Source organism: Calonectris borealis, chromosome 2 (assembly GCF_964195595.1).
Source record: "Calonectris borealis chromosome 2, bCalBor7.hap1.2, whole genome shotgun sequence".
Classification (NCBI taxonomy): Eukaryota; Metazoa; Chordata; class Aves; order Procellariiformes; family Procellariidae; genus Calonectris; species Calonectris borealis.
This window is the reverse complement of record NC_134313.1, coordinates 161,016,069-161,041,566: the sequence shown is the minus strand read 5'-3', so window position 1 is coordinate 161,041,566 and position 25,498 is coordinate 161,016,069. Positions and strand designations below refer to the sequence as shown.

At 40.2% G+C, this 25,498-nt stretch overlaps 1 protein-coding gene across 1 annotated transcript in view; it reads right to left on the bottom strand.

Annotated features, from left to right (window-relative positions):
- PTPRN2 (protein tyrosine phosphatase receptor type N2) overlaps positions 1–25,498 on the bottom strand; it is a 674,564-nt gene that overhangs the window by 53,832 nt on the left and 595,234 nt on the right. Inside the window, exons 15-16 of the mRNA XM_075144119.1 lie at positions 11,260–11,407; positions 2,320–2,393 (exon numbers count right to left, since the gene is read on the bottom strand). Coding sequence (XP_075000220.1) covers positions 2,320–2,393; positions 11,260–11,407 — 222 coding nt within the window. The remainder of the gene's footprint in view (positions 1–2,319; positions 2,394–11,259; positions 11,408–25,498) is intronic.

Genomic DNA, 25,498 nt, shown 5'->3' with positions numbered 1-25,498 from the left:
ATTGGGTACTGGTCCCAACTTAATGAAACACTTGGGCACCTACTTATCTCTGAGCACAGAAATATTTCTGTAAGAGATATAGAGACAACCATAAGAATTTTGCTTCATCAGTGTGCCTTGTTTTACTGGACAAAACTCTTGAGTCTGAGAAAGCCACAAAAAAGAAATATCTTCTAACTTTCCAGAAGAAAACACCCTTAAGTGCTGGATAGAAAAGCAAGATTAGAACCCCTGTAAGACCATGAGAGTTAAAGCTGTGGAAGAGGAGACCCTCTGCCTGCATTAGCTTCGGGCATCCTGACAAAGCAAACCTCTTCCCAGTTATGCCAATGGGATATCTTGGTCCTGCCTCTCCACCCCCAACACTACTTAATCTAATACTTTTCTCATCAGTGTAATTAATTACCAGAATTACAATTGCAACAGGCATATACACACATGCAAGAATTTATCCCTTCCCAAACCAAATTTGTGTACTAAAACCAGTTAAGCTGTGTCTACACAGACTTTTGGGCAGGCTGCAGAAACCCATCTTGGTTATTTGGTAAGAACACATCACCTGTACTGCTGCCAACACTGAACCTGGCTTAGCACTGTCTACAGATGCTGTAATTCCACTTCTGCACCGTGTTGTAGTCATGCGAATTACAACGAAGCTCTTACAAGAATACAATATCTCACTTCCAGTTAACACCTCCCACTCCCGTGCTTGCCACAAAACCTCTCAGCTTCCACTATCAAATTAAGGCTTGACCAAACATAACTTACTGAATGTGCCCTGAAGACAGGCAAACAGAGCACTGAAGCCCTGGAGCTGGACTCTGTGCATGACTTTAACAAGCAGGATACACATTCCTTGGAGCATCAAGTTACTCTGATCTCCTGACCCTGGGGCCAGCTAGAGCTTGGTCTAGTCAGAGACATACTTAAAAGTAGTCCAAAAAGTGCTCTAATTTGTGCACATCTGTGCCTGTTCTCTAAAATGGCAGCTAGCAATCCCTGAAGCATGCAGGTGCTTTGGTTTACCCTCTACTCTAAGCCAAAGACAAAAGCATCCTGAAGATGTTAGTTGGGTTCTGTGTATCTTTTAACTCTTTGAATAAAACATTTTTGTAAGTTCAAGGAAATGAAGCTTTTGAACTCTGATGAAAGTAACAAAAACAAAGCTCAGAGAACAGTTTCTATGTAGTTGTGGTTTTTTTTAAGAAAAAAAGTATTGTCAACAACATTGGAAGGAAGCAGCCTGTAATTTCATGCTGTTGCAAATTGTCAGCTGCCTTGCCCACACGAAGTGATTTAACTGGAGGAGTGATACTCCCCAGGAAAATGAGCCAGTAATGGCATACACAGCCCACTGCAATGAGATCTAATTCTCCATCCCAGGTTCTTTCTCATAGTTTCCCTATAATAACTTTTTAGTGCCTAATTGATGTGAATAAGAACCACGAGCAAAAGTGACTCCAACACTAGCAGTATCACAGAGGTCAAGCACACAATGCCTTTTTCCCCCTTCAAATGGATATCATGACACTTCCATTGAGACGCTATGACAGGGCAATGCTACTGGCTCTATCGTACCTGTTTTGTGCCTAAAAATAGAGACCTTTTCTCCCTATTACCTTTCACAGACAAAAAAGGATTCCTATTCAGCTTATGTAGGGTGAGAAAGGGCAGCTGGGCCACGCTGGAGTGGCAAAAATTGGATTGACCTATTTTGCAGTTTGAATGAATACACAAGTGGTAAGGGATCTCCTTCTTGTTTCCAAACAGCAAGCTCAGAGAAGAACTGGGAGAGCTAGAAAAACACAAAGCTATGCATCTGTAGGGCAACAGAGGAAGAGAGTAAGAGGAAATGTCATTCCCTGCTGCAGAAGAAGTTCAGAAGCTTGTGGAGCTCAGCTCTCCACAGCTACAGAAACCATTCCTCCTAGACAGTAGCTAATAAGACACAGCAAAAAAGAACAAGAAAGTTTTACCTTGTCAGAGAAGGAAAAGCTCCGCTAAGGGAGTATCATTGAATTTATAATCCGTAAGTTAATAATATCAAGTACAGAAAAGCTGACAGTATTACAAGGTAGATCGATGACTAGTGACTTTGTTTTCTTAGTACATAAACTTCAAGGGTATTGCATGCACATGTAGAAGATTTCTTTCTCTTCCATTTGAAAGGACAAAGCCTGAGACATCAGCGTTGTGAGGTGCTCACAACCTGAGGTTGCACACCCTGAGCAGTGAGATGCCTCAAGTAAGCATATTTTAACAACAAGGAAAGACGGGGACTGACTGTTTGGATTATTTCTCATAGGTTACCATACTTACAATTGGGCTAGCATTGATGTAGTCTGAATTGTCGTGGCTATTTTCAGCTTTCAGACATATCCTGGAATGATCATCTGCAAAGGAGAAATAAAGAGAAGAAAGTTTCTATACAAGTATTCTACCCATTTTAAGTTAAACAATTCAAAGTCAGATTAATGTGCATTTCAAGACAGGCAAACATGGTAAATATCAGAAACGATATTTCCTTCTGGCTCCTAACCGCGCATAGTCTTGATACAGCCACAGAGTCACAGCCTGACTCAGGGATGAAGCTCTAGGACATTTCAGAGGCCGAGTATCAGAAAGCGTGTCTTCATGAGATGCACCATAATGTGTTACAACCTCTCGTAGGAAAAAGAGGAATCTCTACTGCTCAGGAAGTTTAAGATTTAAACTAGGCAAATCACTAGAAAAAAACAGTATTATAGAAAACACTCCTGTGTTTGCAGGGTCATGGAATAAGTAAGATGATGGACTTTGTCCATCTGGCTTCTTAATAAAATGAACAGCAGGAACATCGAAGTACAGTTGAGAGCTGGACAGTAAGTGAATCTGTCCTGATCAAAGACCAGTGCCGTGTGGTGCTACACCAGTGACATGGGGAGATGATATGACTTGGGGATGATTGTGGGAGAGAGAAAATGCCAATAACAACTGCATCTAAAAGTATGACTGCAGCACATATAGATATCTTACACTGCTGGTTAATGCAGCTAGTTCAGACATGACTAGTAAAGAAAACAGCAGCTCTGGAGATAGACTTATGTTGTTTGCACATCGTCAAGATTCTTTTATCACTTTTTAAGTTGTATTTTTACTGGTACTAGCTCAAGCATGTTTAGAGCTGGTACACGTCAAACTCTAGTCCTTTTTTTTTTACTTCAGGACATATGTAATGGATGGGGTTTATTTGTCTGTATTTAGACAGTGACAATGCAGATGTCTGCATTTGTTCCAGTCATCTAGACTCACTTTCTCCTAAAAGAAAATAAGTATTTCTATGTTATGAATCATCTCATCCTGATGTGGCTGTCTCAAACAGGCCAAATTGCACTTGAGAAGTGTCCGTTTCTTTCCATTGACTAAAGAAAGACCAGACCACACGCAGATAATTTATGTGAGAGATGTCTAAGTCTTTATGTATGAATGTCAAACAACTTGTACCTAACCATAACCATAACATAACCAGCACAATTCATACTTCTCAGCAAACCTGCACAGGTTATTGTGGTGAGAGGTCATGGAGCCGCCCTTTCTGTAGCCCTCTACAGCTGAACATGGATACTGATGTTTTGAGAGGATCTTTCTACCGATTACTCAAATAGACAAAATAAGAGTACATGAATACACCCTGTCCCTCTTTGTATCTTGTCTAGTGGCCTGTGACACCATTCTTAACAGCAGAATTACAAGTTGGCTTTTTAAACTATTAAGTACCAACCATTATTTTAATAGTAAGGAACAATAAATGTAAGTACCACACAAGAAAGCAGAAACAGAGGGTTTGGGCTCTGCTTAGGTTTATGTCATGGCAGTTCAACATGTGAGCAAGACAAAGGTGTGGTTGCATGAGTGTTGTTTATAGTCACTCAATCTCATCAGCAAAATGTAACCCACCAATGTGAGCAACCTTCTCCTGGAATGAGATTAGAGGTGAGCAAGCCATGTCAAATGAATGAAGAGCCATTCTTTCCAGTTGACTGGAGGTTAGCAAATGTGACACCCACCTACAACAAGGGCTGGAAGGAGGATCCGGGGAACTACAGGCCTGTTAGTCTGACCCCGGTGCCAGGGAAGGTTATGGAGCAGATCATCTTGAGTGCCATCACGCGGCACGTACAGGACAACCAGGTGATCAGGCCCAGTCAGCATGGGTTTATGAAAGGCAGGTCCTGCTTTATACCTGATCTCCTTCTATGACCAGGTGTCCTGCTTAGTGGATGAGGGAAAGGCTGTGGATGTTGTCTACCTAGACTTTAGTAAAGCCTTTGACACTGTTTCCCACAACATTCTCCTGGAGAAATGGGCTGCTCATGGCTTGGACAGGCGTACTCTTGGGTGGGTAAAAAACTGGCTGGACGGCCGAGCCCAGAGAGTTGTGGTGAACGGAGTTAAATCCAGTTGGCGGCCGGTCACTAGCGGTGTTCCCCAGGGCTCAGTACTGGGGCCGGTCTTGTTCAATATCTTTATCAACGATCTGGACGAGGGGATTGAGGGCTCCCTCAGTAAGTTTACAGATGACACCAAGCTGGGCGGGAGTGTTGATCTGCTGGAGGGTAGGAAGGCTCTGCAGAGGGACCTGGACAGGCTGGATCGATGGGCCGAGGCCAACTGTATGAGGTTCAACAAGGCCAAGTGCCGGGTCCTGCACTTGGGTCACAACAACCCCAGGCAACGCTACAGGCTTGGGGAAGAGTGGCTGGAAAGCTGCCCAGAGGAAAAGGACCTGGGGGTGCTGGTTGACAGCCGGCTTAACATGAGCCGGCAGTGTGCCCAGGTGGCCAAGAAGGCCAACGGCATCCTGGCCTGCATCAGAAATAGTGTGGCCAGCAGGAGCAGGGAGGTGATCGTGCCCCTGTACTCGGCACTGGTGAGGCCGCACCTCGAATCCTGTGTTCAGTTCCGGGCCCCTCACTACAAGAAGGACATGGAGGTGCTGGAGCGTGTCCAGAGGAGGGCAACGAAGCTGGTGAAGGGCCTGGAGCACAAGTCTGATGAGGAGCGGCTGAGGGAACTGGGGTTGTTTAGCCTGGAGAAGAGGAGGCTGAGGGGAGACCTCATCGCGCTCTACAACTACCTCAAAGGAGGTTGTAGTGAGGTGGGTGTTGGTCTCTTCTCCCAAGTAACAAGCGATAGGATGAGAGGAAATGGCCTCAAGTTGCACCAGGGGAGGTTTAGATTGGACATTAGGAGAAATTTCTTCACTGAAAGGGTTGTCAAGCATTGGAACAGGCTGCCCGGGGAAGTGGTTGAGTCACCATCCCTGGAAGTATTTAAAGGACATGTAGATGTGGTGCTTAGGGACACGGTTTAGTGGTGGACTTGGCAGTGCTAGGTTAACGGTTGGACTTGATGATCTTAAAGGCCTTTTCCAACCTAAACGATCCTATGATTCTATGATTTACTATACACATAAAATTATTTCCTCTGGTAAGGTTTCAATACAATAGGAGGATGAAGAAGATGAGAACGGGAACAAGTTCATGCACATTATTCACTTCCACCTTACTTTGGCACCACTGCACAAAAAATCCAAAACATAAAAATGAACCTGTGACGCCTGAGATCTTGGGGCTACCCAAGATTTTGTATAGAAAGCTTTACAATGAGCATTGTCACAGAGTGCTTGAAGAACTACAGCTCTGAAACCTTTTGGCTATGCAGGAGCTATGCAGGTTACATGCACTAAATGTGGTCTCTCACGTATCTTAAGCTAAGTAGGCACTCAGGATAAACCCCATTCATTGGATAGCAAAAGTGTTTGAACTAATCACCAAAGAAAATGTGTGAAATGTTTTCAAATGGATGAGGGAGAGACAGCAGACTGTGATTCATCAGTATTTAGCAAACAGATGTCAGTGTGACTCTCCATAAAAGTCAAGTGTCAGATCAGTAACTTCAGGATCTTTTTTTTTTAAAACGTAATGTTTTATCCAGACCCTCTGATTTAGTGTACCATATCATTATCCTGCTGTCTTGGAGGGTTTATCAGAAGGTGAGACATGTTAAGGCTTTGGTAGTGAAAAGGTGGTGAGACTTTGTATTTGCACTCAGAAAAAAAAAAGTGTGCAAAAAAGGTTGTACATGTGATTTCTGCATATATCAAGAGTTTGCACCCATGTGTGCTTCAGTTGCAGCATCAAGCGTTCATATTGACAATGAACAGATTGTGCTTGTCTATGCCTGTTATCACCTCAAAGCTTCTAGGAACTAGCATAATAGCTCTTCCGAAACAGGCAGAAAAAGAAGAAAGACAAAAAAGAACACCATGGACATCAGTTTGTTATGTTTACAATAAGCAACTATGGGCAAAATGCCGAATGTACAAGATTTTTTTGTAAACTGCATATTGATTATGTGAGAAGCAAGGAAAGAGAAGCAGCAGAAGCAGGAAATAAAAGGAAGGAAGGGGGTGACAGAAAAGGAAGATATATAAGGTCAATGTAAAAAGTGAGAAAGAAAGATGAATGAAGAAATAGGAGAGGAGAGGGACGGTAATAAGGAAGTGAGAGAAAAGACAAATGCTGTTACTAGCTACTGCAATCTGGCCAAGCTGCAACTAGTCATCATTTCAAATACCTACAACAGCTACTGCTGAATGCTGAACTACTTGCATTTGCTATCGCTCCAACCAATCCACAGCTGAAAGAAAAGCAAAACGTATAGATGGGTATGTGTGGCAGAGAGAGGCTTCCTAAACATGAAGGGTAGTTCTAACCTGTAGCCGAGGAGAAATATAACACAATGTTGTATTTTATATACGTATAAAATATAAAGTATAAAATACAAATTAAAGTATAAACTATAAAGGGTAGAGGATAAAGGATAAAATATAAAGCAAGGACCGACGAGTTTGTAGTATATGAAACCTCAATTTATAGACAGAAATCTAAGTTTTGGTGTCTACATATAGATATCTACGTACAGTTACATGAACATAAGTTAATGGGGCTTGATTTAGTTGGCTAAACATGAACATGTCATACCATTTGAGAAGCTGCAGAGTAGAAGAGACATTGCACAAGGTTAACGGATGTGACACAAGACCTAACGACTTGTATCCTATGGGACCAGCATCTGAAGCTCACACAGGGTACCTGAGGGTATCCTAGAGCTATACATTTCACTGAAAATAAAAAACTTACTTGTGGTCATTGCACAGATCTCTTGATGCCACTGCACTGACTAGTTTTTCACTAGCTGTAACGGGTGCTCTGACACCTGGTTCACATGGAGGAGGCACATGGAGGCACTTAAATTTAGGTGTCTTAATCTACAATAGCACAGAATCATGCCCAGAGAACTTGATTCAATGCATCAGTGTAGGTTTCTAGTGGTTTCTGCTCTGCGTGGGTTGAATACTTTAGGCATCTCAAATGGCACTAGACTCCTGTGTTTAAACAACTGAGTTGAGTGCAAAATGTCAGTTCTATCTGGATTATTTAAACAGTCACCAATACTACAGTAGTATGCCATCTCACAGTCTTCTATTTACCTGACAGTGGCCCTGTGACTTAATGAAGATCTATTACTTTTGTTGTTTTTCAGATGGGGATTGAAAGCTTGGAAAAATAAGACTCACATCTGATCTAATTCCCTCTTGTCTTCTGTTTCATTTTAGTCAGATACTTCTGAAGGAACAGAACCAACAAACAAGGCTGGACACAGGAGCATGGGCGACTTTGGGTTGTCTGAATCCAGGCACCACAGAACAGAGTGAATCTCACAACAACCAACCTGGCACATTCTGCCCAGATCATCATTCTCTTCCTTCTAGACTTAGATTGATTTTTTTTTCCATACAAAGCACTATACGGAACTATACTGAAGTAAGAAAGTGAAGAACTACCGAGGAGCAAAAGTGGAGCAGTTTGAAGACTGTGAGGAATCATAATTTGTTGATTATCATTATTTTGCCCACAGGTTATTTGCACAAAACAGAGCTGTTAGATCTGAACTGAAATTCATTTATTCCAGAGCACTATTTGTAGATGCATTACTGATACGGGTAATGCACACACCCAGCGCAAGTACCCCCTGCTCAGGTGTTCCCGTCCTCGGCGCACGTCCCCTGCCTGCGCTCTGGCTGCACGCAAGCCTCAGAGCTGGGTGCACACTGTGGCCCCAAGTGCTTTGCTTTCCTTTGGAGGAAAATCAAAGTACAGAGATAAGCAGGTTGCTCAATATATACCACGACCCATGGACACAGCTGTGGTAGACAGCTTTTGACAGATGTTCACTGCGAAAAGTTGTTTGCCAAGTGTTTAAAATACCTATATGTACCTATGGTATACATAAATAACAACATACAGTATGGACCCTATTGAGATAATTTTCTTTTGCAGAGATGCAAGAAGAGAAAATAAAGTGTGGAAAGGTTTTTTTTTGGGCATCAACAAATTGAGCTGCTCATGTGTTCATACAGAAAAAAAGGTATCCCATTGCCCTAAATTATAGCAATCTGCTTGTTGGTTGGACAAAAGGATGCAGTTTTGTTAATCTAGAAGGTCCAAGTTACTTCAGTTGTTAGAATTTTTTTAACTAGTAATTAATTAAGTGCAGTGTCAAAGTGTTCTGCTACCAAGTATTTTAAAAGCTGTTTGTAAATAGAGAAGATAGGTTTAAGAGTAAGCTAAGGTAAAATTGTGAGATTAAAGATAATGTTACTCTAGAAATTACATCAGATATGTAATCAGTAAAAAATAATATCATATTATTTTAAGACTGGTTAAGAAAGGAAAATGCAAAGTAAATACAATATGATATTAAAGCTTCTTTGAAGCCTTCCAAAGATGAAATCTTTTACACATATTGGCATCATCTTGTTCTACCTTGTCAAGGTGATTATAAATATGAAAGGGGTAAGGAAATGCTAACAAGGCATTACTCTGAGAATACTTTGAATGTAGCATAACAACTTCGTAGCATATCAAAACCATATCAGCTTTGCTTCTTAATTTATTATGAAGTAAATTGTGATTTTTTTGCTATAGCTTTAATGTCAAACATAATAAAAAAAAAGTGGGCAAACCAGGGTCTTTCTCATCTCAGTCTAATCTTAGAGTCTACAATAACCATCACCTTATCAAAATTTAATATTGTTTAAACTCTATGCCACACTTTCCACCCATCTTCAAAGTAGTTTTAAGGGTACAACATGACAGCTGTTTACCAATGCACAGCAACTTCAGAAAGTGAGGGCAGGCAATTTTGTGCAATTCAGTCAAAAAAAGAAAATTCCCAGTGCACTAATAGCTATAATAGTAGTGTCCACATTGTAACAAAACCAAAAAATAGCATTTTACTCTCGTAAAAGCACTAAGGGATTTTAAATGTGCTAAAATACTTCTAATTAAAGCTTCAAATAAATTGCAGCCACCCTGTCCATATCCAAGTACCTTCCCAGGTAGTACTGATTCAGTCTAGACTCAGCGATGGGAAGAACAGGCATAACAACATGCCATGGAAGAAGCAATGGGCAGAGACTCGTCAGCTGAAGGCTGATCAGCGTAGACTGATTCATCCACACGGTACAATATGATGAAAAGAGACAGACTATCTCAGCTCTGAAAATAGTTCAGCTCTCTAGTGTGGCATGACACCCAAGCTAGAAATCTCTGCTCTTTAGCACTGCCACAACTATGTTACTTCTGGATTCCGAGCTAGAACGGTCTAGCCTCGGGGTCCCTATCTTATTGCTCATTGTATCATGCAGACACGTTTCCTACATCACCTGAATAACCAGCACCAATTTCTGGCAACACCTGTAGCTCCCATGCTGTCTCCAAGGCAGCAACCCGAAACAAGCTGGCTTAATTTATGAGCAGAGACTTGGAACAGCTTAAGATGGTCTGACTATGAGTCTACATTGAAAAGAACATTTTAAGCAGGAGGATCAATTTGGATCAATACACATTATCATGGAGCAATTTTCACTTCTTATCATGTTGGTTAAATGTTATTTTTTCAGGATGGAAAAGAGCACAGAAGTCTTGCACTTCTTTAACTTGCATGGTTACTTCTTTAGAACTTTTCAACAGACCTGATCCCAAAACACATGGAAGTCAGCAAACTGTTGCTGTTGCCCAAAAGGCTTTTGAGCAGCACCATATTTACTCAGGAGAATTCATATCACCAAACTACTGTACTCTTCTCCTAAGCAGCAAAGCAGAAAGAGCCACTACACAAACAAGAGAGCCAAACCCTGCTGAAGCAAATATGCAAGGACTGATGGGCTCAGTTAAATTATCATGTACTTCCAAAGAATCTTCACTCTAAATCTGGCTCTGACATTTACTTAATGTGTTACCTGTCATTTCCCCAGTTCTAAAGGAGGAATACTTACTCAAGGCTCTCACAGGGAAAATTAATGTTTCCAGGGCACTTTAAAAATTAAAATAGCTATATATGTTTGCCAAGCTACCCAGCTGGATTGTGGGCACACTGACTGAGCAACATTTTTGTTGCTGTGGACTGTGCATATATTCTCAGTTTCCGTTTTGTTTCATTGGTTGCTTAATAAAATGTGTGGCCATAGATTACCAATGTAATCTATGAGATATATATATTTGCATAGGAGAAATATGTTGCTTTTATTTCAAGCTCAGAAAGGTGGCTGCTTACAGGAAAGAGCAGATTCTAGGAATATAAACACTGGCTGGTGGTTTGTTTTTTTTTTTTCTTTTTCTGTTTTTATCCTAAGCCTAGCAGAGGGAGAAGCCAGTATGCAAGCTTATCCACTGAAGCCTAAAGGGGCTCATTCAGTACAGCTGAGTATCTGATAAACAGATCACTAGCTCTGATTATAGACTGCTGGTATTACTGTTGGATGGACATGATACCAACTTGTCTAAACACAAGCCAAACTTCTTTCTGTTGAATGGCTACAGATGCCACTCTTGCACAGAAAGTATATTCCAGCATTGAAAAGCACTCTGGCTATTGAATTTCATGAGACAGCACAGCTGCAGCAGCAGTGCTATGTGACATAGTTGTGCATTTTTGTAACATATATGCAACTTATAAGGAGATAGAGAGTGTCTGCTATGACAACAGGACATGCTCCCGGCCCACAGTTGTAGCTGCAGTTTCCTAGAACACATATAAGCTACTCTGTATTCTGTTTGCCTGTCATCTGTAGCTTTCAAACCACTGTGCAAAGGATATTGAGAAAAGTATCAAGAACTTAAAATGCAATCATCCAAATTAAAGTGTACATACATGGTACTACAGCCCGTGAGCGATTCTTCTGGATATTTTCCTCCTGCTGTGCAATGGTGCTGGCATTGGGTTCAGCCTGATAAGCACACAGAGCTTCCCACTCTTTCTCCAGACGATTCTTGTTTTTCAGATGATCTTCCATGTAAGACTGGAATTAAAAGAATCCCGTATTAAGCATTGACTTAGCTAGGCTCAAAGCTAAGCTAAAAGGATGTCTCTCAGGACAGAAAGCACAGGAATCCTGAGCTTTGGGGACAAAACACACTCAGTCTTATACCTAATTCATTCATTTAAGAGAGTTAACTTCAAGCTTATTTGTGCTGTACAAAATGAGAATGCTAACATGTACCATCGCTAACAGAGAAGAAATGCTTGAAACCCCCAGCTACTGAGCTTCAGGAGAAAACTGTTTCTTCTTCAGTACCTAGAAAATGTAAGCCCAAATGTCTCTTTCATCAGGAAATGAAAAAGAAACAAAAGTCCATTGATAAAAATTACTTACGACAACAACAGCTCACATCAAACCGAAAGCTTTTAAAACTAAAGTTCAAGCACATGCACAAGTCACAACAACAATACAGCTGTTGAGGAGAATTAAAAAATTGCCAGGCTGAAGAGTCACGGCTCAAGTACCGGGTCCTGCACATGGACTGCCATGAGAGGGCCTTGAACTGAGAAGGTGCTATTAATTAATATTAATATATGTCGTTAAAGATTGTACTTGGCATTCAGTAAAGTCAACAGCATTAGGAGAAGCACCACCAAAGAAAAACTAACTGGCTGTGGCAGGAATGATGGCCCATCAGAGTATATTGGTGCAGGTCTTAAGTTTTTGCAGCTCTCCCAAGGCTAGAGATTCAGTACAGCAGTGGATGGGGAATTCAGTTCCAAAGGTTTGCCAAAAGCAAACGAAAACCCTATTCCTTCACCCCATGGACCTGAAAATCATCCAAGTAGGTGAGGGGAAGAGAGCAGAAAGGAGGAAGGGTGGGGAAAACAGAAATCTTCCCCTCCCTTTAACATGCAAATCAAGGAAGTGATCACCTGGTACTGTAAGCCTACGCATACAGCCAAATTACCTTTCAGAGCCTGTCACCTTCTCCTACAGTAAGCAACAGAATAATCTCACATTACACCCAGTTCATATTTGTAAATTAAACTCCATACTACCTTTACAAGGCAGGTTGAAGTTAACAAATTAAAAAAGGGACAGACTGTTTAGGGGACAGGCTCAGGGTCTGGACGGGAGAGAGCTGTGGGTGCCTCTGGCCCAACCAGCAGTCACAGCGGTTCCTGCTGGAGCACTCACTAATACAGCCCAATCCGTAGCAATACTTGCCTAGAAAAAGCTCCTGGAAAGGATTCACTGAAAAGTAGAAAAAGCAGTTTAATTGCTTAAAAAACCTTTTCCATAGACAATCTCCGTTATGTCGAATACTTCTTCCCAAACATGCTTTAAAGAAGAAAGGCTCACGTGCCCTCTCAGCAGGTTTAACAGAAGGTGCAAAAAGCTTGCAGCTTGTCTTCCACCAAATGGGAGCTCTGCTAAAGCTGTCGCTCCACCGCGCTGCCCACCCCACCAGCGAGGCAGGAGACTGCTCTCTCTTACAGCTTGAACCGTTTTTCGGTTACAAAAGAGCCCCTGACACACAGTTTTGTTTTGTGCAGGGTTTGTCGGGTGTGTCTGTCTTCAGACGAGATTTGTAAATGAAACCTGTTACTGAAAAGCAATTCAAGAAGCGACGCTTCCAGAAAGGATATCTTTAAGGACGTAGAAATATATTGTGTTAGAAGAAAGGTTTCTAAAGGAGGTAAAAAAATAGTGGTGGCTTAGATACAATCAAAACACCTACTGTGTGATTGCTTCTTTTCTATAATGAAGGAAAAAGCATCGCAGTGGACAGAGCTGTGACCTGATGGATGGGGAGCTGAGAGCGCTGCGTGGCCCCGTCGTGTGTTAGGGAGTGCGTCAGCTAACACGTTCCCAGCCTTAACCTGCAAGTTAACGAGAGGAAACCATCCTCTGATAGTTTGCTTGTCCTTGCCAAAAGGCTGTTGCTACTGGGGAAAGGAGGGAGGCTAAAGAGTCCGTTCTTTTCTCCTAGTAAATCTGTGCCTGGATGTGTATACTGAACACAATAAAAAAAAAAGATAATCTCTCCTGAGCAGAAAATACGTAAGAATTTTTATGAGGCAAAGGGAAAAACTAGAAAAATCTTACAATAACCCTAAGCCAAGACTCCTGGCTTCAGAGAAGCTGTTTAGCATGCAGCAGGCAGAGATCAGGCAGTCAAGGACCAGCCTGTAGCATCTTCCCATTTGAAACCACAGTTTTATAATCTGATTCATTTTGACATGCCCGTCACCAACGTCCCATAGAATTCAGGGACATTTTATGCAGATACACAGATCTGCCAATGCTGAATCTCTCCAAAATACTGTGAAATACACAAAGCTGTAGGAAAAGGACCATGAACATTTAATTCCCAAGGCAGGGCAGGGAGCAAGGAGCTTCCCGTTGGCTCCAACTTGTCTATTTGATGATTTCAAGGATTGTATTTTAAACAGAAATTTTATTTTCTTTTTAGATCATCAAATGTGACACAGTTAAGGTAATTTGATTGCTTTTAGTGCACATGAATTGTTAAATAGCTCATCTCTCTTTAAAAGAGAATACTCTTTTTACTTTTACCTTCCTTTTTCAGGGAATTCTGAGTGTAATGAGAAATGAACGTTCAAATGAAAACACACTGAAATCTTTACTTTAACCAGACAACCACTTTTCGTGTAGTCTCAACACCTGCAACGCATGGATCAGATTCACAGGGCGCTTCCTGACAGATCTTGAAAAGGTGTTTGACTATTTGAACGGACCCGTGGAAGACTCTGTGCAATATGAACATCTATACTTTACACACGTTTAAAAAAGCTACCAAGAAAGAAGCTTGCTTTAAAACATTCAGAAGTCAGACAATTCCCTCAGAGTTAAATAATCTTTCATTTACAGTCCTTCAGAGCCCCTACGCTCATCCCCATTTTGCTAAACAGAAGCTTAGTGATTTTGAAACACTCTCTTGGGAGCTGCTGGATGTACTTTAAATTGAGTGGAACTTCTGATATTTTAGAGATTGTATGTCTACTCAAATCTACCTCCTAATTAGGACGTTTTCATGAGACATTCTGCAGCATTTGCCCGGTACAAAAGAAATTCATTACCAACATGTCAAACATGCACATGATTTTCCTTGTCCCAGAGCAGCAGGTAAAATAAATAGAGGTTGTCACCACTGTTACTCAAATATGTAATGCTCCTCAAAGCCTGCTGAAAAATACAGAAGTCTGGTCTCACCAATATGCCCACAATAAGAGAAGTCCTATAATACCAGGTATGCGCTATTATTTAAACAAACACTGTCTGCTTGGCCAGATCTCCTGATGTACCTTAAATTTCATTAAGCCTTAATTTTCCTTCCACAGGGCCTCACCTGCAAGGACAACTGGTAGCCCAGTTCATACTTTCTCTTGTATGCACAGATGAGATACTCTTGCTACCAAACATGTTACGGGGCTAAGGAGGATGCATTGACGTTAAGGGGAGAGGGGGGATGTGTTGTAAAATCTATTATTATTGTGTAAGACATGCCAGGCGTGAGGCAAAAGATGAGCTTTCAGCCAGAGGATGAACAACTGTCCCAGGGACAATGAATCTCTGGCCAAGAGACCCAGTGCCAGTGGCAAATATTAAGACAGATTCAGCGTGCCTGAACACAGGCACAAAGGCAGAGCACAGCGGCCTGGCTTGGCTTTGGTAAAACTTCCCGAGCACTCCGCTGATGCAACATGGCGTCAAACCACTTTGTTTTTCTTTACTTTTTTCTCTACTCAAGGAGTGGCATCCAGTGCGTGTTCTGTGACTAAATTAAGGTTAACAAATACAACAATTAAATTCTCATTGTCTGGTCAATCTCCAAATACCTTCTTCAGAGACAGTATGGTTTGCATCTGTCAAGATATTTGTTTTAAAAACACCTATTTTATTAGCTGATGTTCAGCTGTTACAAAAAGCAATTATTTTTGACAATGTACTTCCAATATGGTACTTGATTAGACACTCTTTTCATGACCGAAGATGTCTCTTTTAATGAAAAGATGGGCAACAGTTAAATTGACAGACCTCGCCAGGTCTAATCGAATCTCAAATGTCGGCTGAAGGAGTGGATGGGACATTATCTTAACCCTTGTGAACGGGGACCACTCAAATCCACACCTTTCCCCTAACAGTGTGAGAGCCACTGCTTGCAAACTGCTGCCGCTTTTTCCAGAGGTGCAGAGGGTGCTTCACTGGGTTCCTCAGAAGGAATCTGGGGAGGAGAGAATTGGCTGTAGCTATTATATAGCAAATTATGCGCTAAACGACCATACTTGAAACGATTTGTTTTGTTATTCTCTCCAATTGACTTAGGTAAAGGCTTTTTTTGCCTTTGTTCCCTGCTAACTTGTTGGCTACATTGTTCTGGCACAGGACACTCCAGCATTTTTGCTATTCTGCTTAAACTTCTTTGTCTTCTTCAGTACATATTGCATTGACTATATGTAAGAGGAAAACTTTTCTGCATAAATCCAATTTACTTTCAATAGAGCACAAGATTTTCTCCTTCCTTTTTCTGGCTTAATAACTTATCCTTAGTAGCTTCACAGTAAATTTCTCTGTTCCCACTCATATTAATCAAAGTGCCATAGAGGTCAGAGACAGAAGCAGCCTATCTGATTACGCATTTCCAGGCCTTCAAATAATGCCCTGTGTCTTGTACTTCACTAAGAAACTTTGCTAACATTTAGGTGCCCTGTGTCTAAAGTAGACGCCTAAAACACAGTTCATGACTGTTCTGACCTATACATTGTATTCCTGGAAATACTCAAATATTTTCAATAAGGAATAGCAGTCCTCATTTGAGATGGCTTTTTCATAGGGATGCCAATAGTATTGCTTTTCTATTGCAAACTTAATTTGCTACCCATTGTCACCAATCCATTTATTTCAACCCTAGTCTGCTTACAGAGTATTGCTGTTCTGTATAATTTCCACTTGTGTGTATTTCAGTGTCTTCACAGATCCTGAGTTGATGGATCTGTGCAAACTATAACCTTCTCTTCTTGTGACTCTTTTCTTCAAAGATAATTTAATTGTTTGTTGTATTTGTTTTCAGGTCTAAGGTTTCCAAACTTTTGAATTACTCCTCTGTCATCACTTCTGTGCAGAACTTTACACTGTGATACCACTTGCAAAAGTCATTAAGTCACTTCCATCCACTTCCAGATCATTATTTAAAAAGTTAAATATAATTGGATCTAACAGCAGTTCCTGTACGCTGCCAGACACTCCCATACATAGCTTTTGATCATTACTTTTTGTATATCATCCTTTAGCCACATTTCAATCCACGTAATTGTCTTCTAAAAAATTGACATTAATTTTTCAATTAACTATTCATGAGACAGTTTCAAGGCTTTATTAAAATCTGGGTACTTTACATCTGTTGTTTTCACTTCATCTACTGGTTTTGTAGTTTTAGTTAAATAAAAAGCAATCAGGTTTGTCCAGGCAAGATTTATTCTTTATAAAATTATGCACATTCTTACTCATTGTGCAGCTATCCAATGGAAAGGATGGAGGAGATTAGCAAACACACAAAGGAAAGACTCCAGCCTTCCCCATCCTCTTAAATGAGACCCTCACACTTATCTCCCTTTTATGCCCTTGAAAAATCTCTTTACCAGATAATCAGCAATTTCTTTTTTAATATGTGCTCCATTATTTTCTAGGGCCGGAGTCTGGACTCAGGGAATAGCAACAGAAAGGTTCATTTCTCTTCTCCTCTTTCCCTCTCCCCACTCCTCTTTTATAAAATTATGATTACTTTATTTTTCTATTTTGGTGCACCCACACTTGTCCGGATCTCCTCAAATAAAACTCAAATTAAGTTACTATTAGAATCCGGAGCCACATTCAGACCACGCAGAGAACCACAATATTTCTTCACATTTTCTAAGTGTTTCTCACATCACCTCACACCGTTTCATAGTAGTACTGAAGTTACTTTGGGCTCTTCCTTGTTTACAGAAGGTCGGTGTTTCTCTCTGACCTCCTGTGGTGCTCTCGCAGAGACCGAGGGCTGGGAGCTCACCACACGTGTTTCCATGAAGAATGCTCTCAGTGGTGCCCCATGTAGAAGAAAACACGGAAACAGAGCCAAACTATGCCCATACCTTTCCTACCTTTCTTCCTTAACAAAACAGTCCTTAAATAAAGAGAGGATGCGCTATCTCAACCAATTTAAGTCTTTCAATCAACTAACACATTAAGAAAATCACAGTTTTCTCCAATAGTTACAGTTCTGTTGAAGCACCATAGGTGTTTCTGATGCTCTGATCCAACCAACTCACAATAATGCAGAGCCTATAGCTGTTACCAAGACCAGCTCCACCTCTGAAATGTCACTCCATAACTGTTAAAAGCACTAGCTTTAGCCCTAACATGGCAAATCAAGTTTTCAATGTTAATTGTAGAGAAGTGTGACTTTATTGGGCTAATTTTTATATATATATATATAAAAAAATAAAAGTTCTGTTGTGGCAACTCATTGTCAGTATCTCACAGAACTCCTATCTGGAAGAAATCTCAATAAATTAACATCTGGCTATAAAGTCTCACGTATTTTTAATCCTTGGGAGCGTTCTGCATCCACTACTGTCAAAGGCAACACTCCTGACTTTGCTGGAGCCAGGATTTCATCATCTGATTAGTCAGCCGTTTTAGGCTGAAGGCTCCTTTCTCTGGTGTAACTCGTCCTGTGCCATCCCGGATCTCCTGATCTTATCAGCGAGAACTGTTTAAGGTAACCACATTTGAAAAAATCTAGGAAATAAAAACCTGGGAATTTGTATTTTGTCTTTATAAAATACACTGAGAAATTATTTTCCCTCCTCAGTGTTTGCAGCCATGTAACTAGCATAATGTGTTTTGATCTAATTGTTCTCGTATTTCTCAGTACCTGATTACACCAGTGAAAAGAGTAGTTTTGAAGCCTTTTCAATTAAGTATTGAAAACTACGATGACGCTTTACTAGTAATTTGGCATAAAACACTACTAATACCATAATAATATGGTAGGTGATGAAGAAAAACTAAAAAAACAGAGGGAGGCAATTCTCTGACAAAGCAACTATTCAGCCTGGTTGAGAATAATATCCCTAGATTGTTTCAAATAGTTTGTATTAATTGGAAATAAATTAACTTCCATGGTGATGTCAGCCAACAATAAAAAAATGACATTCCATAGTTTCAATTTTATATTTTTAGATGTAAAGATTACTGTAAACAACTAAGCACGTACACAGAGAGCACAGTCATGCTTTAAGCACGCCACCTAAAACAATTTTAAACGATTGTCCTTGGGTTTCTAGAGAAGTATCATCTTTGCATGAGCAGTGTATGACATTATCTATTGTGCGTAGACTATAGTGCAACTTTTGCAAGAATGACTGTAAATCACAAGTACATTAAATGGCAACCTATGTTCTGTGTACCTAAATTAATATACCCTTGATGTAGTGTATATCACTGCCTCCCCCTCTCTTAACGCTCTGATAATAGAGTTTTGTAACTTGTAAAAGGATTACTTCAATCCAATCAGCAGGTGCTGGGATCAGTGTGTGTCAGACAAATACTCGCTAATCCTTTTTCTTACAGCTCCCAGCTGCCAAAGGTGCTCAGTGAAAGCCCAGTGAAATGGCTGGATACAACCTGGTGTGGACTGACGCAGGTTTTCAGCTCTGGAGGAAATCTTGGAAAATACATGTGATGCTAAACATTGCTTGAATCAGGAGGCAGGTATGCTTTTGAAAGAAAACGTAGCTAAGAAATTAAACATTAAAAAAATTAGAATGCTTAATTATGAAATATTTACTCTACCTGGCTCTCTAAATATAGCAGAAGATAGAGAAATTCACTCTACAAAGAATCCCTTCTCAAGGATTATCAGCTACTTAAGAGTGTCTTCTAGGTCTTAAAATACAACCACCCCCATCTCCTCCTCCTTACCCCCTTCCTTGAAATCTAAATTATGCCTATGAAGTTTCACCCCTGCAATTAATTTGCTTTAAATAAACCTCAACAGAAAGGAGAAGATGATTACCATAAAAGGAATATAATTTGCTCCCTTACAATCTCTGTATTTCTATAGCTCCTTCTGTCCAACTGTCTGAAAGTACTCACGTGACTTCTGCAGGGGAGGTAAGTACCACTGCTGTTTCACAGATGGGAAATGAAAGGGCAGGAACATCGACGTGAATTTCCCGGGGTCACAGAATATGCTCCTAAAACACTTATGTTGCAGGGAAATTCAGAACTCAGTCTTCTTGACCGCTGTTTTTTCCTTTTCCCATGATCATGTTTATAGACAGGGCTAAAGGTCATGCAACCTTCATGAATCCATATCTGATAATATTTTTGTAATCGGAGCATATCAAATGTTCTGACTCTAATGGAATTAGAACAGGTTTCGGTTTGGGGGTTTTGTTTAGAAGTACAGTGTTTAAGTGGTTGATGAGTAGAGGAATTTAATTTATGCACATGTAAGATCCTGTTTATACAAGACATGCCAAATTAAATAATAAAGATTTGAAAGATTAATTAGCCAAAATCAGTTTCCAGGCTTTCTGTACTTCTTATGGTAGATTGCACAATAAAAATCTTAAATAATAAATAGCCTTTAAATAGAGGAAGAATGTTATTTCAAAAAATGGGGGGCTAGACCTCTTAGCCATTCACAGCATGGGATATGTTGTGACATTTCTTAAAAACAAAAATAAATCCAAACCAAAAACCCCCAAACCTCTCCATTAAAGACAGCTCTGCAGTATAGGAACTGACGCCAAGGTTAGTGTCAGTTGAATTCGTCAACTGAGACATTTGGGGAAGTGCTCCTGGTAGCTTTATTAAAAAGCAAAAGCACAAGCTAGAGAGCTGAATAAAAAAATAGCAGAAAATCTGCAAAAAACCCCAACTCAAATCAAGTCTTTCAACTCTTTGTGATAAATATTGACACTCAATTCCATCCTCACAGGAAATTGCTATTTTCTTCTTACACATTAAACCTTTTTTTCAGATGATCCCTTCTTCTCACTTTATTTTTTTACTAATGGTTCGAACATCATACCACATTCCAAGACATATTGGTGATTCATTTATATGCCTGCTAATGATGTTGTATGTCTGAAATAAAAACTTTAAAAATATATTACTACACTCTAATTACCTAGCTGAAAACACAAAACCGAATTCCCTGCCTTCTTCCTCTCCAAGCCCTGCTAACTCAATTAAGCATCTAAATTTGGGTTCCCGGTTGGGTACTGTATTTGCAAATTTAGATTTTAATGAATTAAAGTCTGTGTTTCTTTCCAGAGCACTTGTACAGTCATCTTCATTTACTATATATAAAAATTACCAAGAGATAAATATAGTATTCTGAAAACGTCATGTTTAAAAATAATCTTCTCTTCAAGCGTGGTCAAGTTCTTCAGAGATAATGAGACCAGGAAAGCCCAGGCAACCATGACCAAGTACATCAAAGTGATACAGCACATGATGTGATTTATAGATAGCCTGGCAAATTATGCTTCTGCTAGACAGTGGCCATCTTGAGGGTAGAAAGGAAAATATTATTTCTACAGACATAACATCCCTGCTAGAGCAAAGGGATAAGGAGTAATACTTTTACTACTCTTCTGAAATATGTGAATAAAAGTGAAAAGGTGATTCTCCAGGAGCAGATCATGACTTATAAAGGAAAACCCCTCTGCTTTTCAGTGGGGTTTTTTTGTGTGGGGGGAGAAAGTATCAAAATTGATAGTGAGAATGTGTACACAAACACACCACAGGTTTGTGTGAAAATTGAGAATATGCAATACGAAATCCAAGAAGTCTTGCAACCCACGATATACCCACAGCCTAGCGGCAGAATATGCATAAGCACAAGTGAACATAAGGGCACCTGTGAGAAAAAGCAGGGAAAGCACATACTGGATAATCAGCCTTTTCCTTAGAAAACTCCCGTAACAGCCGGAGACAGGAAACTTCAAACTCCATAAACATCTTCAACGGTCAAACCCTAGCACTCAAGACCATTTTGGAACCACATCCCAGACCTAGGCTGCAGAGAAGTAACCCAATTAGAGTAACTGCCAGTGAGGACAGTAAGCAGTGGAGAAACTTTTTCCACAGAATTACTTTCAGGACTTAATGGAGATGACTGTGGGAGAAGACATGCCTGACTTCTGCCCTATCCCTTCCATGTCACACTCACAGTCACAGCCGAACCAACATGGAGCAGGAGACTGAGCAATGCTGGCCACGAGAAAGATGCAGCTGGCATCTGCCCAGCTCCCAAATCTACAGGAAGTGTCCCATTTTTTAGGTAACCTTTTATCTATGCTCCGTGGGATTTTCAGCTGAGGTTGGCCTAGCTCAGTGATTCTCAAATTCTCAAATATTTTTCTCATGAAAGCATTCAAAAGGGTTTGTGAAGTGATGGTAGAAAAGCTTTAGAAGTGCGTAAGCTGAAGACATCCTACCTACTCCTGGGACTCTTGGATAACACTTTAAAGAAGTTTGAGGAACACTGGTCTAATCCACAGACGAGAATATTTGAAGTGACAGAGGGCAAAATAAGAACAAGGGAAAGACAATGTGCAAGAGGACAGAAAAAGCAGCCAAGAACAGGCTGTAGAGATCAACAAAGTGAAATGATGAAAGAAGACACTGTACTGCAAAGAAAGAAAATCAGAAAAACAAAAACCAGAACACAGCAAATGAAGAAAACATTATGGAAAGAAGCAAATTTTGGTCATAACTGATAACTGTTAACATTTCCTCGTGTGCTGTTTCTTTTCCTTGGAACACTGCCCTTCACATGCTGAACCAAGGAGAAAACATTGAGAGAGTGACCGTAGTAGTTTTGAGTAGACAGTGCAAGTACTGCTTATTGCTAAACAGAAGGAAAAAGCAAAATAGAGAACCTAAAATTCAGTGCATGTGTGCATGTGCATGTGTGCAATGGCTAAGGATCTAGCAGACTGGGAATATATTCTTGAAGAAAACTGTTAACAATTCAGAAGAGACTCAAAAAATGAGTAGATGGCACCCTCTTCCATCTAACTAACTATAGACTGCACATCCTCAGTTTGGCTTTCACAAGCTTTTCCAACGTGTATTTAATATCTTTCAGCCAGCTCTCCCAATATAGAATAGTTTGCTCTTAGATAATGAGGCCAAAACTAAACTCACAGAATTAAATCTGACAAACCCAGGTGCAGAACTCCTTTATACCTTCATGTCATACTTTCATGTCTTGAAGAAGACTAACGAGGGACAAAAAAGGGCAGAATTATTACCCTTCGATACGAACCTTTTTCTATTAAAGCCAGTATGATTAGTTGTGAGAGCAGAGCACTGGGACACCAGAGAATGGGGTCTACTCCTGACTCTGCTTCTGACCTTAAGGTTAGTCTTGGCCAAGACAGTTCCTTGCCTGTGCCCGAGCTTCCTGGACCAAAAAGACAGGATAATAATATTGACCTTTAAAAAGAGCTTTGAACCTACTGATCAAAAGTGCGATGTAAGAGTTGGCTTATTATTATTTTGGTTACTGAAGTGCGTTGAAAGGGTCCTGGTGACTTTAATCGAAATTTCTTATATCAGGCCCCAGAATCCTACCTGAAGGACAAAGTTTCTCAAAATTCATTTGTGAGGATACACATAGGGTAAGTCAAAGGCTGGTGCATGCCCTCAGATCCTGCAGAGTTTTCTTGACTCCAGCAGAACTTTAAATGACACAAAAGTCATTTCTGGACTTCCAGAAGAAATAACGTATTAGGCACCATTAGTGTACTCACTACTTTAATAGTAATTAGACACTATTATAATGCTTTCAGTCAAACTGGTCTAATGCAAACAAAGACACCAATGGGTGAAAGGAGGCAATGAGGAAAGAAGAACGCGCTTTCCTCAGGCAGGTATCACACGTGAGCAGTAGCAGGGCATCGCCCCCACTATGAGCCAGCACTGCCCTGGGGATTTTACGTTTCTGCTTCTGTGTGGTTGCTGTGGTTAATCAAACCAACTCTTCTGGGTGCCCTCCCTACTAAAGCAGTAGATAAATATCTGCATCAGAAATACTCCTGCATTTAGAAAAGCTTTGGTTTTGGACTCTGCATTAGCTTCATCCTTGACAAATTCCACCTCTTAACTACAGCAGCCTACCACACTGGCATGGGGACTGTCTCTTACTGTTGTGGTCTAGATCGTTTGTTGTGATTCTTACAGATTAAGAAGAACCCCCGATGTCTTTGACTTAACACATAATTATAATACATACAAAACATGCTTTTATAATGAAACCTGCTTCTTCAGGTATTGTTACTGCATGCTATTTAACAACTGCTACGTTTAAGCTAAAAACCCTTTGATTTTGTCCGATGAATGAAGCGAACATACAGTCTATGGCACTTTCTGCTACAATACCCCTCTGTCTGCAAGACTGTTGCAATGGAACATTGGTAGGACTACACACACAAGATCAGTTCTGTAACCTGTCATTTCCTGAGCGAACCCAAGGAAGCTCCCACAGGTCCACGCAGAGGTAAAGCTTAGAGTAATCTCATGGTAGAGCAGGTACGTGGGGGTCTGTTGTGTTGGTGGTACCTTTATACAAGTCCATCCACTCACACAAATAATGTCTTAATCAAAGCATTTAAATGATCTCTGTCTACTCTGCTGGTAAGATTTGTCACTGGCAAAGACATGTGACATCTCTTACATTAGCTTTTTTCTATAATGGGACACAGGCAAATTAATAGTGTTCTTTAACATACATCTCGGCTGAGACCACTGCAAATTAAATTTTGTTAAATTACCACTGCTTTGCTTTTCACCATTTATGTCACTATATATTCACAATTTCCTCATCCTGAGGAGCGAAAACAGCCTTGTCAGCTTCATTTGTACACTCTTGTAAGAGATTAAAATTGCAAATATTGCAAGGAAAAGTTTTAAAATTTAAAATGCCAAGTAGTTTTTCATTAACACTTAAAAGATGTGTATATTATATCTCTGCTCACAAATATTTATCTATACTTATACGAGGATACCGTTGCTGTACATGGTATTTGTACACAAGCATACATGTGGGTATAAAGCACCCACCACTGAATACTCACCTTAAGGTACATGACACTAATAAAAATATATGAAAACTGAAAATATGCCACCACTTAAAGGAGTAAGAAGGCCTATCTAAACATGAAGTAATAACACTGTTACCAAACATAATTATAGGCTTTTTCTGTGTCATAAAAATATCACCAAGATCTAGGGCCCGATTCTGACGGGGCTCCCACCTGCTAATCAGTTGTCTGCAGATACAGCCTTGGGTGTAATTTCAGTTCTCAGATTTTTCTGCTGTAGCCTTTTCGTGTTGTTATCTCAGTAGACATCTTCACTTTGGTAAGACGGATATTGAACTACCATCCTGCTACACATTCCAGGAATATGCACACAGCAAGCAGCTCGGCATCAGCTCACACATGAACAGCCTTAGCTCCATAAAATATTCATACATTTAAAAAATATTTGCACCCTGCTGTCAAACTTAGACAAATTCATACTGAGCTTCAGAAAATAGCTGTTTTAATGGTAAATGATGTTCCAGAAACCTCTTTCAGGCTAAACACTCTCGTCAAAATTATTTTAATAAGAAAGATTAACAATTTCAACATTAGCTGCTAATCCCCTTTCATTTGAAACTGTGCTGATAAAATTCTTTGCTTGTCATTCAAATAGTAAGTAATAATTATAGATTTGGGGCCTCCATCTCTTGCTTCATTAATAGTAAATTGCATGGAAGTCTGAAGCATAAAGTCAGCTTTGATACATCTCAAAATGCAATTTCCATAGCTTTCCTTAGCTATGTACAATTAATTACAGAGTTAATAAGGGGAATATGTTAATGAAAGGGAAATTATTCACTCAGACCACCTGGTCTTATCAAATTTCTTTAATATGTTTCCTTCTTTCTGTGAATTTGGATGACAGCAAGAACACAAATCATGGTGTGCCTTGCTAGTCCTTTAGTATTTTTATTTGCAACCAGCTAAAGTCCACTTAAATTAAATACGAAAAGAA